The sequence below is a fragment of the Budorcas taxicolor genome, chromosome 3, assembly GCF_023091745.1.
Source record: "Budorcas taxicolor isolate Tak-1 chromosome 3, Takin1.1, whole genome shotgun sequence".
Classification (NCBI taxonomy): domain Eukaryota; kingdom Metazoa; phylum Chordata; class Mammalia; order Artiodactyla; family Bovidae; genus Budorcas; species Budorcas taxicolor.
This window is the reverse complement of record NC_068912.1, coordinates 83,847,266-83,863,759: the sequence shown is the minus strand read 5'-3', so window position 1 is coordinate 83,863,759 and position 16,494 is coordinate 83,847,266. Positions and strand designations below refer to the sequence as shown.

Here is a 16,494-nt window from a genome sequence, read left to right as displayed (position 1 = left end):
AGATGAATAGTATATTCATAATACTTACTTTATATATTTAGCTAAGTGTCCCTGTTTTAAAAGCTGTAAAGTATCAGGTGTTTGCCTGTTCTTGGATTTAATGAGGGAGTTTTACTCATATTCCTTCAATGCATATTTAATGCAGAGTCTACATTAATACTAGAATCACTTTTTGATCTTTCAGTGCTGTTTTCCAGCCATACCATCTTCATTGCCATCTACGTTGTTTGAGATATAGTAGCTTTTGAATCCATACTATCAGTCAAAAGTTTATTCTCAAATATCATGGCGTAACGTTAGGTTTTAAAAAAATTCCTCTTGTAAGTTTATATTGATGACCCAATCAATCCACAGTGTAGCCACTTCCTCTATTATTTATCAAGCTCATTATAAAGCTTGTTTTAACAACATTCAGTGCTCACAGTTTGAACGATACACATCCTAGTTACTAACTTTGTTAAACTTCCCAGCTTTCTGATTCTGCTAGGTAACCTGTAGGAAACTACAGGCTCCTTAAACTGGCATTGATTAAGATTGTTTTAATCTTACCTAACAGTACCTAACAGTACCTAATCTTACCTAACAGATTGTCTTACCTAAACAGTATTTCTTTCTTTAAGTAATTATATGTTCCTGCTTTGGGGCATTAACTGTCTCTTTTAAATTGACGTATAGTTGATTTGCAATGTTGTGTTAATTACTGCTGTACAGCAAGATGATTCAGTTATACATACGTTGCTGTTCAGTGGCTAAGTTGTGTCTGACTCTTTGTGACCCCATAGACTGCAGCATGCCAGGCTTCCTTGTCACATTTTTACCTGTTCCATTATGGTTTATCATAAGATATTAAATATAGTTCTCTGTGTTATACAGTAGGATCTTGTTTATCCATTCATCTATAAAAGCTTATATCTACTGACTGCAACCAGGAGGAGGGCCATCTCTTCCCCAACTCCATTCCCGTTGGCAACCACCAGTCTGTTCTTTATTTCCATGATTCTGTTTCTGTGTCATAGATAGGTTCATTGGTGTCATATTTCAGATTTCATGTAAGTGATACCATATGGTGTTTACTTAGTATGATAATTGCTAGTTGCATCCATGTTGCTGAAAATGTCATTATTTTGTTCTTTTTTATGACTGAGTAGTATTCCATTGCATATATCTAAACATCTTCTTTATCCACTCATCTGTCAATGGACATTCAGGCTGTTTCCATGTTTTGGCTATTGTGAATAGTGCTGCTATGAACATGGGGGTGCATGGATCTTTTTGAATTATAGTTTTTCTGGACATATGGGCATTAGCTATTTTCCCCATTTCCCATCCATATTCCCACAGTGATGAGTGTAGGTGAATAAAGAAAAATGTTTTCCATTACCTTCTTAGGTTCCTTTGGGTAGGGCCCTGGAAATTAAACTGACAAAAGACAGATTATCAGAAGAAAAACAATTTATTAACACCTGCAGCATGCACACACACAGGAAAAACTCAGTGATAGGTCACTCAAAGGAGGGGTTAGAACGTGGGCTTATGCAGCATCTCAGTGAAGGACAGTACATTTGTAGACGAGTGTCAAGATAGAGGGAAAGGGATTCAGGCTTTTAGGCTTAGCTACTGTGTGAAGGTAAATATTATGGGGGAAATTGATGGAACATAAGGGTTGTTTTAGTAATGTTTGTCATATACATTTCTCTTGGTGTCATCTCTGAGGTGGAAAGAGTCTAGAGTCGTCTTTGGTGATTGAGAACCAGGGGAGGATAGGAAACTTTTCTGTGTCTCTTCTTTTTCTGCAGCTTAGAATATTCTCTCTGCCAAAGTGGCGTATTTCCGGGTGGGATATCCCAATCCTCTGTAACAGTTGTGCCCACATGATCAGGATGGGCTTGGATCTTTATCTGTCTTACTGTCATTACGGTGGGCTCCATGGTGATCATTTATTATTTAATATTATAAGCTCTGGGTGAGTGGATTTTAAAACCACAGTCACATGCCTTACAAATATGTAATTCCCGGTACTCTTCTATTTAGAGGCTGTCCTCTAGAAGGCAGTGAAACATTATCATTCTGTCCTCATTATAGCTGATAATATCTATTTTGGGCTACAAGTATAGCTATGTTTGTGGAGTGCAAATAGTACCCAGCTACTTATAAACTTATCTTTCTCTGCACTCTCTTACTGCATTTTAGTTGAAGGATAAAAGCATCAAGGTTGATAGATCTGGTTCTTTATTTTTAGTTGTGATCAAATATACATTATATGAAGTTGACCATTTTAACCATTTTTAGGCTTACAGTTTTCATGGAATGAATATACTCACACTATTGAAGAACCATTACGAGCACCCATCTCTAGGATTTTTACATCTTCCCAAACGGAGACTCTGTACCCAGTAAACAATAAACGGCCCATTCTCCTTTTCCTTTATCCTCTGAGAACAAACCGCAGTTTTACTTGCTGTGTCCAAGAATTTGACTGTGCAAAGAACCTCATGTAAACGGAATCATATAATATGTATCTTTTGTGTCTGACTAATTTCACTTAGCGTGATGTCTTCAAGGTTCATACCTGTTGCATGTCAGCATTTGCTCCCTTTCTGAGGCTGAATAGCGTTCCATTGAATGTATGTACCCCATTTTGTTTGCTTGTCCATCAGTTGATGGACATCTGGGTTGTTTTTGGCTATTGTGAACAATGCTGCTGTGGACACTGCTATACAAACATCTGTTCAAAACCAAATTTTGGGTGATACACACCCTGAAGTGAAATTGCCGGGACATGTGGTTATTCTGTTTATTTTTGGGGAGAATCATGTACTGTTTTCATAGCCGCTGTGCCATTTTACATGGAATGCACAGATTTTCTAATTTTTCCACATCCTCACTAACACTTGCTTTCTGTTTTATAGATAGGTATGAAGTGGTAGCTCACTGTAGTTTTGATTTGTAATTCTCTATTAGTGACATTGAGCAAATTTTCACATGATTATTGGCCATCTTCAAATATTCTTTGGAAAAATGTCTAAGTCCTTTTCTCTTTTTGAAAATATCTGATTCTTTTTGTCTGAGACTAAATTAATGCTCTCATTGTCTTCTCTATTTAGGAAAAAAAACTGAATTGATTTTTCTAAAGGTCTAACCTTTCATATTCACTGTATTGAAACCTCAGATTTAGGTATCAATTCTTATTCCTCAGTCATAATTGCCATTAATTAAAATAACCAAATGGTTCAAAAATGATTGTAAATTTTTTCTTTTTATTTTACTATTTTTTCTTTTTTTAATATAAATTTATTTATTTTAATTGGAGGTTAATTACTTTACAATATCGTATTGGTTTTGCCATACATCAACATGAATCTGCCACAGGTGTACATGTGTTCCCCACCCTGAACCCCCCTCCCTCCTCCTTCCCCATACCACCCCTCTGGTGCTGGGGTCCTGCCCCAGTGGATCCAGGGAATTCGAAGGGGAGATGGCGTAGGCGAGGAAAAATTTTATTTAATTAGAAATATAAAGAGAGATTAGGAAAAAATAGTATAGTAGGAAAATTTAGTGGAGAAAAGAGGCTGAATAACTTGGTTTATGGGGAAAGCCAATAAAACTCCAGGACAAGAAGTTTGCACCATCTACGTTAGGCCACCGGTGCTCGTTTGAATAGTGGAGGGTGCCGCGCATTGGGCTCCCTCTCTCACGGGACTTAAAAGCTGGGGCAAATTAGTAGACTTGGCGAGCGCCCTCGCTCCAGATGGGAATTCAGCCAGAAAGAGTAAAGAGGAGACACGGGGAAACCAGTCCAGCCACTGGCCCGTCCTCTATTGTCCAGAAAAGCCTTTTATACCTTTTTTGTACATACAGATCAATGGATAATATAAAATTATGCAGCATCAGCAGCCCTGACTCTTATCGAGAGCAGACTCTCTCTCTGCATACCTAGTTGTATACGCAAGTCTTAGGTGATTTACATCATCTTCTGGCCAGAGGGCCAATTAACATTTTACAGCCCTTTTTCTGATGAGGGTTTGTCAACCAGAAGACTTATTTGCCCTAACAGTGTTATTCTTCCCAAAGTCTGGTGCCACTCTCAGAAAGCACTAAATAAAGTTACATTCTTACATAGCAAGTATACAACAATTTATAACAAGTAAAAGGAGTATAGTGATTTATAAAGAGAAAAATAATTAACTCAAAAGTCTAGTGTTGCTAACATCAAAATTACTATATTCCTATTTCTGCATCCTGATTACGTTGATTAATATCCCTCAGGTGCCTAAAAGATAAAGAATATGGAGGCCTGGCAGCAGTCATTGAGTCAACAGTGAAAACCTGTCACCAATATAATTTTTAGCTCTTTAGAAAAGGCTGTGTATCTTTAAGATGCTTTAAGCTTTGTGCCTCTCACAGCTGGGGGGCTGTAAGCAATTCACAAGCTGCAAAAAGTCTGGGGGAACCTGTCAGGCAAGTTAGAGAGCCATCAAAGGGGTTTGAGCTGATGCAGGAGACTGAAGCCCTGAATTAACTTTTTTCCAGAGAATGTCAGAAGAGTGAAAAGCACAATAATAAAGCAGGCAGACTCTGGTTTTTGGGGGTAGATGTTCAGGAAAACTCAGGGGGAACCCCCGAAGCCAGATCACGCCTTTGCGTTTTGCCAGGCTTCTTTCCTTGTGACCTTTGTCACGGGCGGGATTCCTCACACAGGCTCCCGCCTCTCTGGGTCGTCCCAGTGCACCAGCCCCAAGCATCCAGTATCCTGCATTGAACCTGGACTGGCGACTCGTTTCATATATGATATTATACATGTTTCAATGCCATTCTCTCAAATCATCCCACCCTCTCCCTCTCCCACAGAGTCCAAAAGACTGTTCTATACATCTGTGTCTCTTTTGGTGTCTCACATACAGGGTTATCGTTACCATCTTTCTAAATCCCATATATATGCGTTAGTATACTGTATTGGTGTTTTTCTTTCTGGCTTACTTCACTCTGTATAAGAGGCTCCAGTTTCATCCACTTCATTAGAACTGATTCAAATGTATTCTTTTTAATGGCTGAGTAATACTCCATTGTATATATGTACCACAGCTTTCTTATCCATTCATCTGCTGATGGGCATCTAGGTTGCTTCCATGTCCTGCGATGAACATTGGGGTACACGTGCCTCTTTCAATTCTGGTTTCCTCGGTGCGTATGCCCATCAGTGGGATTGCTGGGTCATAAGGCAGTTCTATTTCCAGTTTTTTTAAGGAATCTCCACACTGTTCTCCATAGTGGCTGTACTAGTTTGCATTCCCACCAACAGTGTAAGAGGGTTCCCTTTTCTCCACATCCTCTCCAGCATTTATTGCTTGTGGACTTTTGGATCACAGCCATTCTGACTGGCGTGAAATGGCTCTAAGAAGTTCTGTTGTTTTATTCTAGACTACTAACTAGTCATATTTCCTTTCTCACCTCTGTTTAATATTTGAATTGAATTCTATGTACTCGAGGCTCCTTTGGGTATCTGATATAGGTTTAACTCACTTATATTCATAATCTATTTGATAAAATCTAGCAGTATTTGGTACATCAGCTTATGAGAGGTCTTTTTCTTACTGTTGAAGTGTGACCCATATAATCATGAAAAAATTTGGACTGTTGTAAAAAATAAAATTTATATATTTTTTGGACAACCTTAATTTCCAACAACAGAGAATAACACAGTGCTATTAACCTTAAAAGAATTAGGGCAGTGGTCCCCAATGTTTTTGGCACCAGGGACTGGTTTTGTGGAAAACAGTTTCTCTACGGACCATGGTGGGGAAATAGTTTCAGGATGATTCAAGCATATTACATTTATTGTGCACTTTATTTCTATTATTATTACATCAGCTTCACTTCAGATCATCAAGCATTAGATCCTAGAGGTTGGGAACCCCTGATTGAAGGTGTTTGTCTGTGGTGGCCATATGTTGCAATTTAATTTCATACATATAAATGTTTTTTTAATATCATAATAAAATACATCAGTGAAAATTGTATGTTCTGGAACATTATAACTTTGGAAAACCATAAGAGACATGTGTACAAAAGGAAGACAGGGAAAGCGTAGTAACTACTGACTGTGCTTATCTGTGGGTTTTAGGTTCGGGGAACAGGTTGTTTGTTAGGTAGATAAGAGTGTAAGGGACGGCATAGCAGAGGCTTAGAACTATGAAAATTCACCAGATGTTTCTTAAGGCTGTGAAATTCACCAGGTGTTTCCAGATCAGCAACAAAGCTATTTAAGTTGTGATCCAGCATAATCCAGAATGTAACGTGTATCAACCATTGACCTTGCTTGCCTTGACAGATTGTTTATTCCTCTACCTTGGTGAATGTTTATTTGAATGCATTTATTAATGTTTATAAAATAATTTTTTTTGTTAAAAAATCCAGTGTTTGGAAAAAACAGATTTTTACTAGCCTGTTCTCTTGCAGATATTAAGTTACTAGCATTTGTAACTGCTTACCACAGTATAAAACGTTACTTGAGAAGGCCTGTTTGCAGGGCCAGTTTTCCACTATCATTATGATCTGGATTGAACAACATTATGGTGTTCCACATGTTATCATAAACTGCTAATGCATTTCTGTTTTTCTTCCTCTCGAGATGAAAGAGAACTTTGGCATCGATTCTCTCTCCTCCATACCCTCAACTGAAGGAAACACTCAACAAGGCAGATTTGATGATCTGGAAAATCTTAATTCATTAACAAAGAGTAGTCTGGATTTAGGTTTGTGATTTTCATTTCTCATAAACACAAGTTATATTATTTTGCAATCTTTCAGTATTATTTGTGTATATGACAAATTTTACTGTCATATTTTCATTCATTATATTATTTTGAATTGAAATCTGCTTATTAATTAATCTGTTTCAAAATATCTGGAAAAGTAATGTGACTCATATTTCAACTTAGAGCTTTCAGATTCTTTCTGCTTTCTGTGAGGGCTGCATTTTCCCTGTGTCATTTTGCTTTTTATTAGCTGTGTGAATTACAACTAAAACTACTGCCATATACTGAATCTGAAATAAGTCTCTGCTAATATATATTAAAATCTCTGATGCTATTAAGTGATACTGTTAGCTCATTGAATAGGGTTGTTAAATATTAATAAAGAGAGACATATTTTAAACATTTATGAAACATTTTTATAGCCATATATTACAGTCAATTTTGGCACATTAATAACTTAGTTTCCATTAAAGAATCCTAAAAGTATAGTGCTTCTCCTTGCCTCTTCCCATATTGATTCTTATATATTTTTGAAAACTTGACTAAAAAGTAATCTTTCCTTATCCAACACTGCAATATCAAATATCATTGTAATATTAAGATTCCCTAGGAGAGACTGGTTAAGTTCTTTCAAAGTACTGGGATTTATAGAGCCATTGTTCAGGATTTATGCTGTCCTTCACCTGTTTTGACTCTACTTATGGGAAAAGTCTTTCTCTATGGGCAGTTCTTGTCTTATATGATAATATATTGTTAGGAGAGAGAGATACCTGTAGAAAGTTATATAACTGGTTTATATGAATTGAACTTTCTATCAAGTAAAATCTAAAACAATGAGGTTCTTTTAATGTCATTAAAGATTGAAGGCATATATGAGATGATAACAATTGCTAGTTCCCTGCCAGTCAGAATACATCATGAATAGTTAATTTAAAAAATTAAGATAGTTAATTCTGAATATCTTAGATTAAGTGAATCTATTCAGTTTTTCATAATGTATAACTGATTGTGGCTAGGAGAAAAATGTAACTTTTTTCACAAAAATTCTCCTTGCATACTGTTTTTTGTCTTGTTTTTTAAATTCACCACATTTCTGTAGCCCTCTATTAAATACTTGAGGAAGAGTTATGGCACAAATGAACGAATTGATGTGTTTGATTACCATTGATATTAATAGTTTAGAGTAATATCCAGCATTGTTTCAGATCAGATAATTTTGTTGTGGAGAGCTTCCCTGTGCACTGTCAGAGGTTTAGCAGCCTCCTTGCCTTCTCACCCTAGATCCCAGTGGTATTCCCATTTCTAGTCATGATCAAAATCAAAATGTCTCCAGACAATGTCAAAAAGTCCCTTGGGAGACAGAATTGCCCCAGGTTGAGAACCATTCACTGTTTTATACTGTCAGGATTGAAAGCAGTGGGCTGGAAATACGGGGTGAGTGTTTGTGAAGACGGACATTGCAGTTAGGAGAGAGAGAGGGGAAGGGACTTTGTCCTCATGGGATGATTCAACCTTCCTCTGAGTCCTCCTCTGGGTATCATTTAAGTGACTCCAAAGTTATTTCCTCTGCCTTCTGCTGCCTGCACGAGTTTCCCAGGGCCCTGTAACAAGTTACCACACACCTGGCGGCTTAGAACACCAGAAGTTAACTCTCTCACTGTCCTGGAGCCCCTGAGTCCTAAATTAAATGCTGTGCTTCTTCTGAAGGCCTTGGGAAGAATCTGTTCTTTTCCCTGTCCAGCGTCAGGTGACTCCAGCATCCTTTGGCTTGTGGCTGCTTCCCTGTAATCTCTGCCTCTGTCCTCACGTGGCCCTCTCCTCTTCTCCATGTCTTCTCTCCTTTTGTCTCTTACAAGGACACCTGTTGTTGGATTTAAGGCCTGCTTGGATTGTCTCATCTCAAGATGCTTAATTTAGTTACATTTGCAAAGCCCTTTTCTCCATGTAAGGTCTCATTTATAGGTTCTATGGCAGATATAGATATCCAGGTGAACCATCAATCAACCTCCTGTACTGCCTTAATCTAATATTTAGCAAGGCACTTGGATTCTATTTTTGGAGATTATAGCTTTAGGTATTTAGCTACATTTGTATACCTTAGGCCTGTCCTCACTAGGAAAGTGTTTGTAACCACATGTGTTTTGGAAAATTTTTCAACTATCAGTGAATTTATTTTTGAGCATTCAGAGCAAAAAAAATTTTGAGAGCTGCCAGAATGCTGTGTGGCAGGTGCAAGTACTTGGATTAATGCTAACCATGCGTGAACTGAGAAATTATTGATACAGTCAGTATAGTTTCATTCCCAGGTCCCTCAGTACTAAGCCGTTGATCCGCTATGTCACCAGGCAAACCACCCACTTCTCCAAGCTTCCCCACTTCCGCAGCTGTAAAATGGTGCAGTTGGGCTAAGTGTTCTATAAGGCCTTTTTCAAATCTGTAGCCCTTTGACAGAGAAGGCAATGGCACCCCACTCCAGTACTCTTGCCTGGAAAATCCCATGGACAGAGGAGCCTGGTAGGCTGCAATCCATGGAGTCGTGAAGAGTCGGACACGACTGAGCGACTTCACTTTTCACTTTCATGCATTGGAGAAGGAAATGGCAACCCACTCCAGTGTTCTTGCCTGGAGAATCCTGGGGACGGGGGAGCCTGGTGGGCTGCCGTCTATGAAATCGCACAGAGTTGGACACGACTGAAGCGACTTAGCAGCAGCAGCAGCCCTTTGACTACTCTGTTAGTAGCAGAAACTTTAAGAGTCATTTATGAGCAATTAAATTAAAAGTTGTTTTTGAAAACCTGTATGTAAAGGGCTATTCTTCACCCTTTACTTAATCTAAAATTGTTGTTCAGTCACTAAGTCATGTCCGACTCTTGGTGACCCCATGCACTGCAGGACGCCGGGCTTCCCTGTCCTTCACCATCTCCCAGAGTTTGCTCAAATTCATGTCCTTTGTGTTGATGCCGTCCAACCATCCCATACTCTGCCACCGACTTCTCTTCCTGCCCTCAATCTTTCCCAGCATCAGGGTCTTTTCCAGTGAGTCAGCTCTAAAATCAGGTATTCTCAAAGACAGAAAGTAGTTATATTTCCCAGTCTGATTGGCCCTACCTAAAATGGGCCTCCAGTGAACCTGGATGAATTTCTGTCATTGCACCCAGAGTCAGGTACACTTGTGAATTCACATAGTGGTCTCTTACAATAAGCTTCTGGAGGGCAAGGCTTATATCTGATTATGTTACCACAGTGGGTGCTCAAGAACAATTTCTTGCATGAGAAGGTGATATGCTGCTCCTGTGTAGTGATTTAACAGCATGCCAGTTCTGGCATGATTTAACTGGCATGATTTATCAGTATGCCAGTTCCCTACCTATTTTTTTCTTGTCTGGTCGCTAAGTTGTACAGCAACCCCTTTTCTGCATGGATTCTTCTTGCCTTTATTTTGTTTATCTTTCTCTTCTTGCACCTCACTAAGTATAGACCTTTTGGAAATCACACCCATTCCTCTCCTGGTAGCATTAACTTCCGTTTATCCAGGGACTTTTTTTTTTTAACTTTCCTGTTTTCCTAACTGGGTTTTCCTGTTGTGGCCGTTACCTAACAACCACACAGGCCCCAAAGGATATGATTTATTTTACGGGCTCCCAGATACCATGGTGCCCCTGACAAGCAGGTCTGTTAAGTCACCTATGTCAGGCACGGTGAGAGAAGAGACATGTGTACCTGAGCACTGCCAAGGAGGAGGAGTGGGCAAAGGGTATGGGCAGCCCTGTGTAGAGCAGGTAGTGAGAAGTTTTAAACAAACTGTAGCAGCCTATGAAACTCATGCTGTAATTTAATAGGCTGCTTTACCAGTGTAGCTGGATGGGAATTAGCTCTGCAAATAGAGCCAGTTCTCTGTTCTTTCAACTCTCATTTTAGGCCATTTCTGCAGAATCTGTGTCCCACCCAGTCCCTCCTTAGGGGAGGAGGTAGACACAGGGAGCTAGAGCAGTGGTGCGTGTCTGTGGATTTGACTGCATGCGTGAATGTGGGCCCAGGGGATGGGCTGAGGGGTGCCCGGTGATGGGGGAGAGGCACCTGAGACTTTCTTTAATACCACCTGAGTGTCACAGTTACTTTCACCCCCCCGCTTCAGATTCTCTGCTGTATTTCCTATACTGTATTAATCAGTGTTACCAACTGATCAGATCCTGGCTCAAAGTGTCTAGACAAGATAAAAAGTGGAAGTACAAGTGAGTTTACTAGAAAATCTGTTCAATATGAAGAAATGGAAAGTTTAAATGATGCTTATAGGAGAAGTTTTCAAAGAGTATCTAAATCTCCTAGTGATCAATTTTAATTTTCTAATAAGCCATTTCCAAAATATACTATAAATGTATGGATTTAAGGGAGGCATTTGATACACCATTTTTTATATTTGTATAACATAGTTAAGAAAGACTGGCTGGGAATTTGTAATGGATTAGGTGTAACGGATACTGAGGTGTATCCTAAGAGCGATGAATGGGTTTATGCCAGCCTGCGTGCAGGTCTCTAAACATGTACCATAGAACTGCGTGCACAGCCCTGCCCTAGTTATTCCTTTTTTCTGTAATAGGAAAGTGACACAGATGACATGTTAGGTAAATTCACACATTCTGTTTGGCGAAATTCCTTGGCCTGGAATTCCCCATCTATAAAATATGATTGTTAGTATCTCTTGTAACTAGTTTAATGTGAGAATTAAATAAGATAACAAATGTAAAAGAATTTTGGAATTTATAAACAAAGCCCCTTCAAAAACGTGTTTTCATTTGATTATTTGTTTTTCTGTGCATTTTTTTAAGTCAGTGAAATGTTAGTGTGTCTGTAATTGAGACAGCCTAGATCAACGAAGGAAAATCTGTAGTAAAATAAGGAGATAATCTCCATCGTAAAGGAGATTAGCTTTTTTTTTTAATTGAAAGATTCTTTAAATTCTACAGTCGTTTACATTTTTAAAAAGTTTCACATAATCCAATAATAACTCTTTTCCCCCTCCATAACCCTATATTGCTCCTCCCTGCTTCCCTCTCCCCACTGGTCACCACTAGTTTGTTCTCTGTATCTGAATCTGCATCGCTCTTGTTTTGTTAGTTTGTTGTATTTTTTAGATTCCATGTATGAGTAATACCATACAGTATTTGTCTTTCTTTTTCTGACTTATAAGAAAGATTGTTTTGATAAAAGATTCATATTGCTAAAATAGTATCTTTTCACTGAAGCCATGCTTAACACTGTAACCCTCTTCCACTGAGCAATCCCTATTTCCCTTCCTTGCAGAATTTTTTTTACCATAGTACTGCCATCATCTGACATGTTAAATATTTTGCTTATTTAGTTTAGTATAAATAAGTCTTCTACCTGCAAGGGGTCTGCCCATGTAGATATCCATAACTCTTTGTTGAATGAATGATGAATGAATGTATCCTGTGCTCACCAACATCTGGTTTTGCTCTCTAGGCATGATGATTCCAAATGATGTGCAGGGTGCTGGCTTGCTTGTTGAACTTCCTGTTGTGGCTCAGAGAAGGGAGCAAGAAGATTTGCCTCTATATCAACTCTCCAGGACTCAAGCTGTTCCCAAGGTTTCGGCATACGCAGGAATGTTGTCTTCTAGATATACCCCTGATGCATGGTATGATATTATTTCTCTGCATTTTCACATTATAAAGTAGCTTTCTTTTAGCTTCTATTAAAAAACAACAATAGGTCATGTTTATGGTGGAACATTTGTAACGTGCACAAAAATATTTTGGATGAAACCCACTATATTAAACGATTACTGTGAGAATTCCCCATGCTTAAAATTGTACCATATATATAATTTTGTATTCTCTCAGTTATGTGCAAAATGGATTACATAGAGTTTTTAATCAGATAATGGAGGTTAATTAAGAATTTAACAACGCAAGCAAGAAATACACGAGGACAAATTGAGGAAGGATTGGACTTAAGAGTTGGAGGGTGTATAGGAATTGTTGGCTGATAACATGTGGGAAGTGAGAAGGAAAAGGAGAAGGAGATGACCTGTGTTTCTGAATGGAGCAACTAGATGGCTAGCAGGACCATTAATTCTTTGGCATAAGATTATAGGAGCATGAACAGGTTGAAAGGAAAATGATGAGTTCAGTTTGGGACATGTTGAGGGTTCAAGTATCCATAGAACGATGAAGTGAAATGGAGTTAATTAAATACATGTCTCCAAGGATTAGTGTTGAGGTCTATCCTGATGTGGATACCTGGGGAACAAGATCAAGTGAAGGTGAAACTCCTGGGTTTGAATAGTCATCCAGGGAAGGCTCAAGTGGTAACAGAACAGGGCCAAAACTGGAGTCCTGCAAAGCAGGAAAATTAAGGGCATGAATGGAGGAAGAAAACAGTGAAGCGGAGTGAACAAAAGATGGAAGGAAATTGATGAGCTGGAGGTTGATATAGAAACCAAGGGAAGAGAGCATTTGAACAAAAGCATCATTACAGACTATTGTTACATGCTATAGAGAGAGGTCACGGTAGATAAAATGGAAGTTTTCATGGGACTTGATCACATGGATGCCCTTGGTAAGCTTAGAACAGTTTCATTAGAGTGGAAATCAGAGAGTAGTGGGTTGAGAATTGAACAGAAGTCAGAAATTGGATAAAGTAAGAGTAGACTAGTGTTTTGAGAAACCTGATCATGAAAAGAGGCAGAAAGAATGCATGTTACCTAGACAACTGGAGGGCATTGTAGGACTGGGGCAAGGGGATGTATATATGTATACACACACAGACACACAGACTGTAAGTGAGAAAGATCCAGAACACACACACACACAGACTATAAGTGTGAAAGATGCAAAACACACACACACACACACACACACACATAGATTGTAAGTGTGAAAGATCCAGAAAAGGAATATGTAGATGCTAGAAAGTGGGTGATTAAACATAGTCCCTGGAGAGGGTGGAGGGAGAGGAGGACATGGCACCTAGAGAGATTACCCTTTAATATCTGGTAGGAGGAAGCTCATGGACTCAGGTGCCAAGAGTGAAAGGAAAGCACAACTACAGATATTGCTAGTACCTTGAGGACTGGAATCTGAAGAAGTTTTTACCCTATGGTCTTGGGGTTTTTTTTTTGTCTTTTTTGTCATTTAGAAGAAAGGCTATTTACTCAAAATGATGGAGTGCTAGTAAAGTGGGCCATAAAAGGAGAGGTGTCGTAACAGGGATTAGCGTTTGAAACAAGAGTAGGAGAGTAAAGACCTAGTGTGAGAAGGACTTTAGGAAAATATTGATTCCCTTTTCCCAGGGAGTGAGAGAATGAACGTCACCCTCTCAGGTGTGGTATCTGTGGCTGAGAAGCAGAGCTGCTGACGAATGGAGGAGGCTGAGAGAACACTGAGGGAAGAAGTTAGGGTGTGGGTGGTTTCTTTACAATTGAAGGAGATTTTGTGGAGTGTGACGGGTAGTTTGGCTGAGTGGGCCTTGGCAGTGGGGTATGGGAACAGAAGCACAGCTATAAGAAACACCAGTGCAGGGTAGCACTGTGAGTACAGGACGGGAGAAGCAAATGAGGAGCTGGAGGTATTGCAGAATATAAGAGGGATGAGAAAGAGGGTAGGATTAATTGGCCTAAATGCTGTTATTCATTTCTATTTGAATATAGTTCACCTACAGTGTTGTGTTAGTTTCAGGTGTACAGCAAAGTGAGTCATTATGCATATACGTATATCATGCTAAGTGAAGCGAGTCAGACAAATACAAATATCATATGATATCACTTAAATGGGAAATCTAATAAAAATGATATAAATGAACTTATTTACAGAACAGAAACAGACTCACAGATCTCGAAATCAAACTTATGGTTACCGAAGGGGAAATGTGGGGGCAGGGGGAGTGATCAATTGGGAGACTGGGATTACTGTCTATGCATACTACTATCTATAGAACAGATAACTATGGGGACCTACTGAATAGCATAGGGAGCTCCACTGAATGTTCTATGATAACTTACATGGGAAAAGAATCTTAATGCTGTTATTTAAATTTTAGTCCAAGAAAGATTCTGTCTTGTTACATGAAGTGTCTCAGACTTACGTCAATTCTCTGTTCAGTGGTCTGTGACCTTTGCCTAGAGTTTTAGATAGAAACTTAATAAAAGTTGTTTCCTGGGCTTCTGCATAGCTTATGTCTGAGTGGAAAGGAAAGACTGGTAAGCCCAGCTAGTTGGAGAAATTGGTGACTTTTTACTCAACAGACCTGGACCAATGTGCACAGGGGAGGAGCTGAGAGGCCCAGGGTCCTAGTGCAAGAGATCTAACCAGTTCCCAAGGGAACAGAGAAATGCCTAGCAGTGGAAGTACTGGAACAGTTAGGAATATGAGGCCAAATTACTTTTCAGAGACATTTCCGTTTTTTAAATTTCTCTTGTGCTGAGTGTTAATAATGGACTCTGGCCAAAGAATTCAGAATTGAAGCTGCTTTTCTCATTATAGAATTGTAAGTGTAAATTGGAAAAGATTTAAACAAGTTTCCAAACCCACCCCTCTATCCTTACGCAGAAGATGAAACATTCCATCAGTTGTATCTTACTCAGTTCTCCCAGTTTCAGGGAGAAGAGGTCCGCTTTACTCCTAATGTGAGCACTTTGAAAGCTGATTTCTTGTGTTGGCACAGGCATGTAAAGGCTCCAGCCTAACCTTTGTCTTGGGAGATCAGTCTTGCATTTCAATGTTTTTCTTTTTTTTTTTTTGGCTTGCTGTCGTAGATTCAGTGTATATATTTCAGTCTCAGCAGGCTCCAGAAGTGTTCCTGTAAATCATACTACCCCTTTTAATCTTTCAGGGTATGACCCGTGGAGTTAGGTCCGTAGATGAATATTTATTGCTACTCAGAAGACTTCCTGAGTAATGCACAGATTCCTTTCAGAATATAGTTTTTCAGATCATCAGGGTGTCAGCTAGTGCTAAATGCTATTTTACAGTTTCTTTGCATTAATTTCTGCATAGGACTCAGCAGAGTTATTTTGTTAGTATTCACTGTGCTGTTGCATAAGCCAACTTCTCTTCGCCTCTAGGACTAATTTAAGAGGTCAGATGAGTACTGAAAGGGAAGATCTCTAGGAAGGAAGAATGGTGGGCAGACGGAGTGTGGTAACTCTGAAAGGAATCTAAGTGATCTTGTTCTGAGTATTCTTCTTTTTTCATAAAGTTCCTTGGGATGATGTTTTCAGAATTCACCTGGCTTCAATCTTTTTCTAATTCAACTCTGTCATCACTTGCTGCCTAAGGACATATGTGTGCCCATTAGTGGGGGCATGACATTTCTCAGACTAATAGGAGATGTGCAGTATAGTACTGTGCTGCTGCTGCTGCTGCTAAGTCGCTTCAGTCGTGTCCGACTCTGTGCGACCCCACAGACGGCAGCCCACCAGGCTCCCCTGTCCCTGGGATTCTCCAGGCAAGAACACTGGAGTGAGTTGCCATTTCCTTCTCCAATGCATGAAAGTGAAAAGCGAAAGTGAAGTCGCTCAGCCTTGTCGGACTCTTCTGGACCCCATGGACTGCAGCCTATCAGGCTCCTCCGTCCATGGGATTTTCCAGGCAAGAGTACTGGAGTGGGGTGCCATTGCCTTCTCCAGTATAGTACTGTGATGCTGTTCAAATATGTTCTCTGTTATTTATGGCTACATGACCCTGAAAGAGTTTCCCTTGTGTCTGTATTTCCTCACTTG

The 16,494-nt window shown here is 39.3% G+C and overlaps 1 protein-coding gene across 1 annotated transcript in view; it reads left to right on the top strand.

Annotated features, from left to right (window-relative positions):
* The window catches only part of PATJ (PATJ crumbs cell polarity complex component), a 371,645-nt gene that overhangs the window by 107,029 nt on the left and 248,122 nt on the right, over nt 1-16,494 (top strand). Inside the window, exons 20-21 of the mRNA XM_052636620.1 lie at nt 6,629-6,752; nt 12,237-12,411. Coding sequence (XP_052492580.1) covers nt 6,629-6,752; nt 12,237-12,411 — 299 coding nt within the window. The remainder of the gene's footprint in view (nt 1-6,628; nt 6,753-12,236; nt 12,412-16,494) is intronic.